The sequence below is a fragment of the Ranitomeya imitator genome, chromosome 7 (genome assembly GCF_032444005.1).
Source record: "Ranitomeya imitator isolate aRanImi1 chromosome 7, aRanImi1.pri, whole genome shotgun sequence".
NCBI lineage: Eukaryota > Metazoa > Chordata > Amphibia > Anura > Dendrobatidae > Ranitomeya > Ranitomeya imitator.
In genome coordinates, this window is record NC_091288.1 from 65,571,795 (window position 1) to 65,583,853 (window position 12,059).

At 46.4% G+C, this 12,059-nt stretch overlaps 1 protein-coding gene across 2 annotated transcripts in view; it reads left to right on the top strand.

The window, feature by feature from the left end:
• The first annotated feature begins 505 nt into the window (after positions 1-505).
• The window catches only part of BARD1 (BRCA1 associated RING domain 1), a 110,048-nt gene continuing 98,494 nt past the window's right edge, over positions 506-12,059 (top strand). The window contains exons 1-3 of one of the 2 annotated variants that reach the window (XM_069733405.1): positions 506-729; positions 2,938-2,994; positions 5,680-5,828. In XM_069733405.1, coding sequence (XP_069589506.1) covers positions 602-729; positions 2,938-2,994; positions 5,680-5,828 — 334 coding nt within the window. In that variant the 5' untranslated portion in view covers positions 506-601. Of the gene's footprint in view, positions 730-917; positions 980-2,937; positions 2,995-5,679; positions 5,829-12,059 lie in introns of those variants that run through there. The other variant, XM_069733406.1, reaches the window with a different exon arrangement.

Consider the following 12,059-nt stretch of genomic DNA (forward strand, 5'->3'; position numbering starts at 1 on the left):
GATGGGGCATCACACCATTGTCACTACTGTAACGAGGCAGATGGAGGCCATGCCCCCTCTGAGGTACCCAAGTCATATTTACAGGATAAACCATGAAAGTGTGAGGTGACCGGCAAAGGCAAAACGGTCCTTCTTGAGAGCGGAGCCATGTTCGATTGGTCATTTGGCCAAGTGACTACAGAAACTAAAGTGAAAAAGTGGTAAAAAAAATAAAAATAAGGTATTTGCGCAAAACTCGTGAAGGGGAACAAACCATCCTGGGTCCCCTTGGAGCCATGTAGCGCTGCCCCCTCACAGGACGGCCGCACCGCTCCTCTGTGCGGACCCGAGTGTGGACTCTGGAGACAGCTGTGCAGCGCTAATATATAGCGCAGCCGGCCAATCAGAGGTGGGCTCTCATCGTCACGGACTAATAATTAAAGCCTCTGATTGGCCGCTCTAGTTTCCCCCACGTGATGCATACTCCTCCCTCCGTATTATCAGATCCCTCTCCCGGCCGCGCCTCCCGGTCTCTGGCGCCATTTTTGAGTTCCCGCCCGGGTTTCTTCTGGCCACGCTGCTTGCCCCGCTGGTCAGGATTGCCCGCAGTCCTCCCGCCGCCATGCCATTAAAGGTGCGCTCGGGTAACCGGCCTGCAGACACCACTGCCATGAAGAAGCAGCTGCCGGACTGGAGCCGGACACGGACGGCGTTGCTTGAACTGGAGGGGAGACTGCGCTGCTCTGTGTGGTGAGCACCGGCGGGGAGGTTGCAGGACGTCACGCTGCAGGGCCGCTTCTAGTACACGGGCATTCTGTGGGCGGGGTCAGGGCTGCATGCTAATGAGGGGGTGGAGACATACTGCTGGTGATTAGAGGGGCGGGGCTCGGAGTGGTCACATGACTCGTCACTGATCAGACACGTGAGCAGGTGCGGAAGGTCACATGACCCAAGGCGGTGGCAGCTCCCTGCAGACGCTGTGCGTGATTACAGCCCTAAGGTCAGGTCTCCATGGTGATTAGACAGAAAATCCATTATTTCACTGCTTGTGAAAGGCCTTTTTTTTTTCCTAACTACCTTTATCGCCTGTGCACAGGATACACAGGGGTGTAATTTCCTATAAGCCCCCTTTGGATTTGCCACCTAAAATCAGTGATTTTATCAAAACTGCAGCAAGCAGCCCAGTAAGTGACACAGCCTTGGAATTGGTGTCTGTTCCCTTACATCATGCTGCTCTCAGATTACACCCCAGATACCTGCTGACAGATCCCCTTTAACCGTTGACTACAGCTTTCAGTGTCTGAATCTAGCACAATCTCTGGTCCCAGGTCTGATCCCAGCCGGTTCCCATGGCAGCTGCCCGGTGATTTGTCATTAGTCTGCCATCACTGTGTGACTACAGACATGAGTCCTCATACTGCACGCTGCGAGGATTCTCCAGTGCCGGCGGTGTGACCACAAGTATGTGCTATGCACACTCTCCGCCACATCCCGACTAGACATGCGTGTCCTCGCTCAGCACAGGGAATCTGGCTGGGAGTGCATATCACATACTTGTGGTCACATGACTGCTCGGCGCAATCTTGCCTTGCGCAGGCGTGTACTACGGAGGACAGAGAATGAACTTCAATCCAATATTGCAGCCAGCATGGAGCCAGCAGGTAAGGAAAGGGTGAATCAAACACCCGAAAACCCCGCCTCCATGGCTGAAGATTGTTCCCTCCAAATTCAGGTGACAGAGTCCCTTTAAAGGGATTGTCCAACGACTAATATTACTTTAAAGTCGCATAAAGGGTGGTACTCTCCATACCACGGCCCTACGACCCCTGTGCCAACACCCCCCCTGGTCCATTATCACTCTGTTCTTCCAGACTCCTCAATGTTGTTACTGTTCAGAGCAGTGACCTCAGTGGTGTCATCACGTCTGTAGTCAGTGATTGGCTGCAGTGGTCGTGTATAAGGCTACTTTCACACTGGCGTTTTTTGCCAGACGTCGCAATGCGTCGATTATGGCAAAAAACGCATCCTGCAAAGTTGTTTGCAGGATGTGTTTTTGCCCCATAGATTAACATTAGCGACGCTTTGCCACACGTCGCAACCGTCGTGCGACGGTTGAGGCGGACCGCCGGGAGCAAAAAACGTTACATGTAACGTTTTTTGCTCCTGACGGACCGCTTTTTTTGACCGCGCATGCGCGGCCTGAACTCCGCCCCCACCTCCCCGCACCTCACAATGGGGCAGCGGATGCGCCGGAGAAATGCATCCGCTGCACCCGTTGTGCAGTGCGTCAAAAGCTAGCGTCGGAATCTCTGCCCGACGCATTGCTGACGGGGAGATTCCGACGCTAAAAGTAGCCTTAGTGCATCACATCAAACCGAGAACAGGGGATTAGTAAGGTGAGTGTTACTTTTTTGTCAGCTGATACTCTTTTTATAAGCTAGGACAGCACCCTTTAATGTAATCTGGAAGGAAATGAGGCTTTGGTGTAGCAGCGACTACGTCCGCCATTACTATAACGTCCACATGTACTTTTCTGCCCGTCAGATCGGTTATTAATGATCCTTTTTGCCCTGAAATGGTTAACCGTTGCGTAATATTGTATGCATGACAGTAATTGGATCGGCAGCTTTTCTTCCCGCTTTCTTCCTAAATTCACTCCAGCACAATACGGACAAATGAAAATTGATGGCGAGAGGCTGAGAGTGTCAGATGTGTTTTGTCAAGTAGGTTGTCAAGAAGCTCCGCAAATTGGCAAATGAATATGTTTTCTCCCTTTGTAGCAATTACAGCAAAAGAGTGAAAACGAGCTTTAGCGACGCTGCGGCGCAGAGCGGCTGTAATGCTGCGGCTTTGGGGTCCGGTACTGCATTGTTGGCTTTGTTACTGATATCTTGGAATAGCAGAGCTGGGTGTGCGGAATCATATTAACTCATCTTTTTTTTTTTTTGTTTCTTCTAGTTTGTCATTATTAAAGGAGCCCGTGTGTTTGGGCAGCTGTGAGCATGTGTTTTGCAGGTGAGTATATATTGAGCACGTTCTGTATACAGCCCGTGGTCTCAGAATCCCCTCACATGACTTGGGGGGGGTGGAGGGGGGGCTTAGCATTCTGTAATATCAAGGACGAGCGCTCCTGACTCCTTGTATTTGTCTGCTGTGCCTTGCTTTTTGGGCATAGGCAGATAGGACCTAGTAGGTTACTGATTCCTGCCCAGAATCTGATCGATGGCTGTTTCCTGGGCTGCCTCATTTTCCGCCTTACAGCCCATCTGAGTCGTGAGCCCTCGAGAGGCAGAAGAACCGAATGAAAGAAGTCATTGGAGAGCGAGCGTAAATCAGCCAGCGGCCAGGTCCTCACACACAGGCCTATATATGTATGTGATCTCATAGTCTGCACCCCCTTAGTCACAATGTCACTTGGCTTACTGACTCATCGTTGGGCTGCCTCAAAATCCGCATCAAATACCTTTCTACAAATATTCTGAATAAGCTCCTGATTGATTTCAAGGGGGAAACCACATTGTTGTCTTTTTTTTTATTTTTTTTATTTATTTATTTTTTTCCTGACATAGATTTATGGGAATGCCATGTTAATACTTTGTTGTGAAATCTGCTCCAAATTTTACTTTCAAGTCAAAAGGCTTCAAACCCCATAAGGGGGGAAAAAATGCATCAAAAACTGTGTTGAAGAACCAAGTGGATTTCTGGCGTAGATTTCTCTTAAGGGTATGTGCACACGTCAGGGTTTCTTGCAGAAAAGACATTTTTTGCAAGAAATCCGCATGCAGGTTTTTTTCACGTTTTTGACGCGTTTGTGCGTTTTTTTCCGGGGCTTCCCAATGCATTAAATAGCGGGGAAAAACGTAAAAAATCCGCAAATTAATGAACATGATGCGTTTTTTTACCAAGATGCGTTTTTTTGTCGGGGTGACATTGTGGCTTGACCTTATTACAGGTCGTGTTTTCATGCTTGCTTTATGCTGCTATTTTTAGTGTGTTTTTAATTTTTTCTGTAGTGTACACAAGTGTTGTTTAATAAAATTTGTTATACTTTTCTATATACTTTGTGGTGATCCCTTTATCATACATGCTACCCCTTTTTTCTTCTGTTTATGGTTCTACTGTTTTGTAGCATGCTTTAGGTGATCCCCTACGGTGGTGCCGACCTCTTTTCTGTAGTTTTTGCGGAAAAAACGCATCATGTGCACAAAAATTGCAGAATGCATTATAATTGATGGGATGCATATGTATGCGTTATTTGTGCTTTTTTATCGCGAAAAAAACGCAACGTGTGCACACAACCTAAAATCCCTGGTTGGCTTTTCCACCAAAAATAAAAATCCTCCATGTAAACATCCCCTAAACCAGGGGTCCCCAACTCCAGTCCTCAAGGCCCACCAACAGGTCATGTTTTCAGGATTTCCTTTGCATTGCACAGGTGATGCAATTATTACCTGGGCAAGACCAAGGAAATCCTGAAAACATGACATGTTGGTGGGCCTTGAGGACTGGAGTTGGGGACCCCTGCCCTAAACCTTCTAAAAGGCTCCAGAGCACGGTTTCCATTCTGAATGTGGCAAGAGGCCGTGCTGGCCAGGACTATGGAGCAGCGATGCCACTACAGGGTGTCCTAAACCTGTAAGGCTAGGCTCAAGTTACTCCTGCATGAAACTGGTGTGTCTCATGACTGTCCCGAACTGCATGTGATGGACCCTACTAAGGTCCAAGGTGGGCGTTATTTTATAGGGGTTGTCTCACAAGACACGACACATTGCTAGTTTGCCATAAATGTCAGATAGAAGTGAGGTTTGTCCGATGGAAGTGAGTGCAGTAGGTGAATATCAGCCACTGATTGGCTGCAGGGGTTACGTGGTCAGGCGAGGCCAGGTGCAGACATAGCTGGGATGGAGCCGATACGGGAAATGGTGAGAATAGAGGATTTGGGGGGAGAAATATTATATTTAAGACTGTGTGGACAATCACTTTAAAATGAATCTGTCAGAAGTTTTTAGCTATACATTCTGAGCTACATGATGGGTTAGAGAGTGTGATTCCAGTGATGAATCACTTACTGGGCTGCTTGCTGGATAGAATACCTGACTTCTTTGTTGTAGATCTACCAGTGCATTAATGCTGAGCTCTGTATAACTCAGCCCACACCAGTGATTGGCAGTTTCCTGTGTACACTGCATAGTCGGCAAGCTGCCAATCAGTGGTGGGGTTATATAGAATAGCTGGCTAGCTTTCACATGAGACTAGTTCTGTAGTCATAATCTCCTGCTGATAAAACACTGTATTGCAACTACAGCACACAGCCTAATAAGTGACACATCACTGGAATCGGGGTCTCTGCCCCTACATTATGCTGCTTTCAAATTATATAACTAAACCTGCTGACGGGTTCCCTTTAACATCAGAGCAATGATGAGACTGCGCAGTCACGGACTGCAGGGGATTTTTTTAGATTACTATGATCTGTATTTCGGTGGACAGCAGACCCCAATACCTTTTTTATAAAAATAATGGCGTTTTCTCACGCCTGGTTGTCACCATTACTCCTCGCAAAGAACCCACACGGTCTTCACTGTTGCTGAACTACATATGGAAAACGCATACTTACTAAGCAACTCACTTTTTAAGGGATGATTTTATGAAATATTATGGTGTGGTTTTTGCGATGTAATTTTTTTTTTTTTTCCTTAGAACGTGTGTAGATGGGAGTGTGGGCTGTGAGTGCCCTGTATGCCAAACGCCAGCATGGGTAAAGGATGTGCAGATCAATCGGCAGCTGGATACCATGATTCAGCTTTGCAGTAAGCTGCATAATTTACTGGATAAAACAAATATTGACGGTAAGTTATCAAAGGGCTTCATGATTGTGACCTATAATGGAGAACGCAGGAGGCCCTGCCACTGCTATATGTAATACGGGTACTTATCATAGAAGCTTATTCTGCAAAGTTACTCACCCTTAATCATCCTACAGCCTACTGCTGAGCCAAGTTCAGAGATCCCGACCACTTGCTAAAAGGACTTTTTTTTTTTTTTTTTTTTTTTTTTTTTAAGTGCTTACTTCTGCAAGCACTGCATGAGCAGTGATAGAGCGTTGTACGGCACAGACGTACTGCATAGCCGTACTCCCGAGCCCACACGCTGCCCAGGAGCGGAGTGCTACTTGCAGATGTGAGCAGTCTTATGATCACCCGATGAAGGTCACATCAATCACAGGACCAGAAATGCAGCTGGAGCATAAGAGTCCAATTGTAATTGAACTGTGCAAGAACTTCATTTTTCACAGGCTTGATCTCCTCATTCTTCTTCAGGATTACAACATTTTGTTATCTCTAGACTTCCCGCTTGCCAGGGGCATTTCACTGAATGATTGACCGTTTGGAGCATCAACATGGTTGAGCCGCTCACCTGAACTGTGCACTCTCCAATAACTTTGCCTCTACAGCCTCAGAGGAGCGCAGGGGGGCTGAAACTGGCCGAGATCGGGAGCAAACAGTGCAATCTTGGCAGCTTCATAGCATCAATTACAAGCGCTAATTGGTAGTAGACTCGAGTGGTGGCCGGTAACCTAGACAGTGAGCAGTAAACTTTAGAATTTAAAAATCCCTCCATTATTGAGAAAATGGAGGATTTCTAATAAAATAGTAAATTACAAAGTTATTTATTCTAGCCGTTGTGAAGTGATTGACAATTACTTGGAAACCCCCTTCTGAGACCCTATGTTTCCCCTTGTGAAGTAATAGCACTTTTATATTCAGTGGCAGCACCTTTCCAGTGGTGTTGGCACTGGCTGTCCCGGGGATCACCTTACATAAAAATGTCACGTGATCCCTGTGGCCAGTCAGTTCCGGCTCCACTCTTCTACGGACAAGTCGCATTCTTCTGGAGGATGTTAGACAGTAGCAGCTCTGTTGTGAATTCCACTCTTGGGCTCCCTCCGGTGGTTGTAAGTGGCACTTTTGTGAGTTCTGCTCTTGGGCTCCCTCCGGTGGTTTCAAAGGGAACCTGTCACCCCCGTTTTTTGAGAGTGAGATATAAATACTGTTAAATAGGGCCTGCGCTGTGTGTTACTATAGTGTATGTAGTGTACCCCGATTCCCCACCTATGCTGAGAAATAACTTACCAACGTCGCCGTTTTCGCCTGTCAATCAGGCTGGTCAGGTCGGGAGGGCGTGTTCACAGCGCTGGTTCTTCCTCAGCTTTACGTTGGTGGCGTAGTGGTGTCCGCATGTTGAGGTGACTAATCCACTGTGGGCACGTGAACAAGCAGCGCGCGATCTGCGCTGTCATCCCTTTCGTCGGTGGGGGCGGCCATCTTCCTGGGGCCGCGCGTGCGCAGATCGAGTGCTCTGCTGCACGGGGCTTCAGGAAAATGGCCGCGGGATGTCGCGAGTGCACATTAGAGATCGCGGCGGCCATTTTCCCAAAGCCGAGATGCAAACTCGGCTTTGGGAAAATGGCCGCCGCGATCTCTAATGCGCACGCGCGGCATCCCGCGGCCATTTTCCTGAAGCCCCGTGCAGCAGAGCACTCGATCTGCGCACGCGCGGCCCCAGGAAGATGGCCGCCCCCACCGACGAAAGGGATGACAGCGCAGATCGCGCGCTGCTTGTTCACGTGCCCACAGTGGATTAGTCACTTCAACAGGCGCACACCACTACGCCACCAACGTAAAGCTGAGGAAGAACCAGCGCTGTGAACACGCCCTCCCGACCTGACCAGCCTGATTGACAGGCGAAAACGGCGACTTTGGTAAGTTATTTCTCAGCATAGGTGGGGAATCGGGGTACACTACATACACTATAGTAACACACAGCACAGGCCCTATTTAACAGTATTTATATCTCAATCTCAAAAAACGGGGTGACAGGTTCCCTTTAATTGGAATGGCTGCTCCTTGGATTTAGCAGTCTGCAGCTGCTTCCACTTATTGTCTTTCTGTTCGGCTATTTATGCCTGGCTCTTCCCTTCAGCCAGTGCCACTTGTCAATGGTTCCTGGTTGGATTCACATCTCTCTTGGATTTCCCTGATATCCTGACCAGTTCAGCAAAGATAAGTCCTTGCTTTGCTCTTTTCTGTCCTCATGTTGTGGACTTATTCGTTCTGTGCATTCTATGCTTTGTCCAGCTTGTCAGTATGGATTAATTCAGTTAAGCTGGAAGCTCTGGGAAGCAGATTTACCCTCCACACCTTTAGTCAGGTGTGGAGATTTTTGTAAACTGTGTGGATTTTTGTAGTTTTTAATACTGACCGCACAGTATTCTATCCTGTCCTATCTATCTAGCTAGACTGGCCTCCTGTGCTACATCCTGGTTTCATTCTGTGTATGTATTTTTCCTCTCCACTCAGTCATTACTTGTGGGGGGCTATCTATCCTTTGGGGATTTTCTCTGAGGCAAGATAGTTTTCCTGTTTCTATCTTTAGGGGTAGTTTATTCTCAGGCTGTGACGAGGTGCCTAGGGAGTGACAGGAGCATCCCACGGCTACTTCTAGTGTTGTGTTGAGCTTAGGGACTGCGGTCAGTACAGGTACCACCTCCTTCAGAGCTCGTCCCATGTTGCTCCTAAACCACCAGTTCATAACACAGCTCTCACTTCCTTTTGGATGTATGGATACAATGCGTTACCTAGGAAAAGCAGGGAAATGAGGGAGCGTTATCTAAGCGTAGGGTTTAGAAATTTAACCAAATGAGGTGAGAGGAATTTTGGTCACCTTGTGAAGTTGTACAAACCGGCACAACTCTGGAAAGGACAAATATCCAGCGCTGATCCTTTGTGGTGGATTGCTGCAATGAATCCTTACAAAAGGTTCCAACGTGTAGTAATAGAAGAAACCATAAAGTTGTGGGCGCTTTCACTCAATGGTACCAAGGTTCCAAAAATATATAATTGCTAAAAGGTGTTTTATTAAAGCCTCCAACATACTAGGATGCTAGACAATAATCAAATTCAGACGCCATGACTCCGACTCCACAGCCCTGGTTGGAAGGGGTGTACTAATTAATGGATTTGCAACCCCCAATCCCCATGCACTTGTATCAGTGAGTGGTAATTGACTGCCACACACAACGGATTGCACTAACGCAATGTGAACCTAGCCTAAGCCATGGGCTTGATGTCACCTGACAATACAAAAGTGACATCAACCCCCACAAATATGAACCCCACTTGTCCCCGCTACAGGGCAAGCGGGAAGAGCCGGGCAAAGAGCCAGAATTGGCACATCTAATGGATGCACCTCTTCTGGGTGGCTGTAGGCTGCTATTTTTTAGGCTGGGCAGGGGCAAATATCCATGGCCCTTTAACAGCCTGAGAATACAAGCTCCCAACTGTCTGCTTTAGCGAGGCTGACTGTGGGGTCCCCCCCCCCCATTTTTGACAATGTATTTTTTAATCTACCATGTTTTTCGGATTATAAAACGCACTTTTATAATCCCCCAAATTAGGGGTCAACACTGCGGGACTGGAGCTGGGGTGTTGCGGTGGTCCTGCGGTGTGCAGTGGTGGTACGGAGGCGAGCGGTAGCCCTGCGGCGGGGGTATATGGCAGCCGCCATTCTTCTTCTGGGGTCCGGCTTTTTACTCAGCACAGATGGAGGAAAGCAGAGATCTCCAGCCGCGCCTGCCTCTACACGATGTCTCCAGGAAAATGGCCGCGGATGCGGCGCAGATGGATATCTCGGCACCAAGATCTCAGGACATGAGATCTCAGTGCCAAGATCTCCATCTGCGTATTTGCCGCCCCGGCAGCCATTTTCCTACAGTCCACAGCATAGTAAACAGTGCGGAGGCTCTGGGCTTTCACAAAAGGTCAGCAGAGTCCCGGCACCACCGAAAACCCACAGTGCCACTCTTGCCTCCTACAACAGCGACCCTGGGATCACTCTTCACCGCAGCCACCACCCCCAGTAAGCAATAGGACGCATGGATTATAAGAAGCACCACCATTTTATTTTAAAAAAAAAAAAAGGTTTTTTTTTACTATTTTTCTCCTCAAAATTAATTTGGAGGGCGTCTTATAAACCACAAAATACGGTATTTATTTAAATCATTAAATAAACAGCATGGGTACCCCAACTATTCTCGATAAACAGCTTTGCTATCGCTGACAGCTGAGGCTGATTATCAAAAATACAGGGAACCCCAGTTTTTTTTTTGTTTTGTTTTAATTATTCAAAATGCAGGCGCCGTCTGAATACTCCTGTCAGCTGCCGCCTGCTCTCACAGTTATTAGCGGCAGAAGTCATGGGCTGATGGGAGAAGTAGTCCCATCAGCCCACGCCAGTGATCGGAGGAAACTTTACCTGTTATCACAGCTGCGGCTCACGCAGTCATCTGACAGCCTGAGAACCATGGCTGTCTGACCAGCGGTAATGATTTTTCCACCAATCAGAAGCAGTGGTTGCATCAAGGTCATGCACTGTGTTTGGGGGGCCGAACCCAAACAGTAACACAGACTTCCTGGTGACGTCAGTGTTTGGTGTCCAGGCCGAACAGTAGGTGTTCGGTACGGATGCCGAACTTTACTGTTCGGCTTCGCTCATTTCTATTCAACACCAACATAAATGTAATAAAATTGACAAAGATATGTACAATTACTCCTAGGCTACATTTATCTATTATTGGAATTTCATCTGTATTGCTGATTTTTAATAGTATGCTTTTATTTATTTTTAATATTATTACTTAAAGATTTATACAACCCTTATAAATGTTTGAATTAACGAGATGAAACCCTAATGTCCCATTCCATACATTCATGTTCCTACTCAATTGTCTCCGCGCATATATTAAGTTTCATTATTTTCCAAAATCAACTTGTTTTTTTTTTTATTATTATTTTCAGCATTTTCAATTGGTGTATCCATACAATATTATAATTATATTATATAATATTGTAAACATACACCTAATGAAAATGCTGAATTTAAAAAATAAATAAAAAAAACTTGATTTTGGAAAAATAATCTTTATTTTTATATAGCGCGAATGTATGGAATGTGACAACACGATGGGACATTAGGGTTTCATCTCGTTAATTCAAGCATATTTACAAGGGTACTATATATATATCTTTAAGTAATAAAAAATAAATACAAATACAATATTAAAAATCAGCAATAAAGAAGAATCCAAGAATAGATAAATGTACCCTAGGAGTTATTGGACATATCTTTATCCATTTTATTACATTTCTGTTGGTGTCAAATGTTTTATGTGGAATTGTTTTTCTTGTTATTTTTGACATGTGATTATGGATTTTTTTTTTTTAAGCATTTCTGCTTCGAGGTCCGTCAAGCAGCGTTCGAGGTCCGTCAGAAAATAACGGGACATCGCTAACGCATGCCAAAAATGGCATACGTTAGCGATGCGTTCAATACATTGCGGTCAATGGGTGCGATAACGGACCCGTTACATAGCGTTAATTGCGCCATGTAACGGATTCCGTCAGCGGACACCCACTAACGCAATGTGAACCCAGCCTTAGTAATGGAAAGACATCTGTAAGACACCTATCCATTACTAATCCTATAGTTGTATTGTAAATAAAGACACTGCAAGTATAAAGTCTTTTATTAGAAATAGAAACAAAACACACTTTTCCATTTTTATTTAAAAATAAGTTACACTCATCTAATGCCCATTCCATTGAATCAACCGTCTCCTGTAAGAAAACAAACATAAAAACACTATCCCTCACCTGTCCGATGTTCTGTCCCACGCTGTAATCCATGTCTGGGAATAAAGTTTTCAACCTGGACGGTGCCAAGATGCGCCTGTCAAGGCTCAGACCACTGAATGAGCGGCTGTAAGCGCAGCATCAGTGAGCAGCGGTGACCTCATCGAGGTTACTTTAGGTCTCTGAGGCTGCGCTCCCAGCAGGCCGGGCCAATGAACTGCAGTGACCTTCCTCCTAGGAGATTACCGCTAGCACAGTAAGAAAGTCTCACTGTGCAGAGGTGAGTTCACCAGGAGAATTTCACTACCAAACCTCCGATTCCTGAATTTCCCTGACTCCGACCCCATAGCCCTGCCTCACTACTGAGCATGTACATAAAGTGCAGCACAG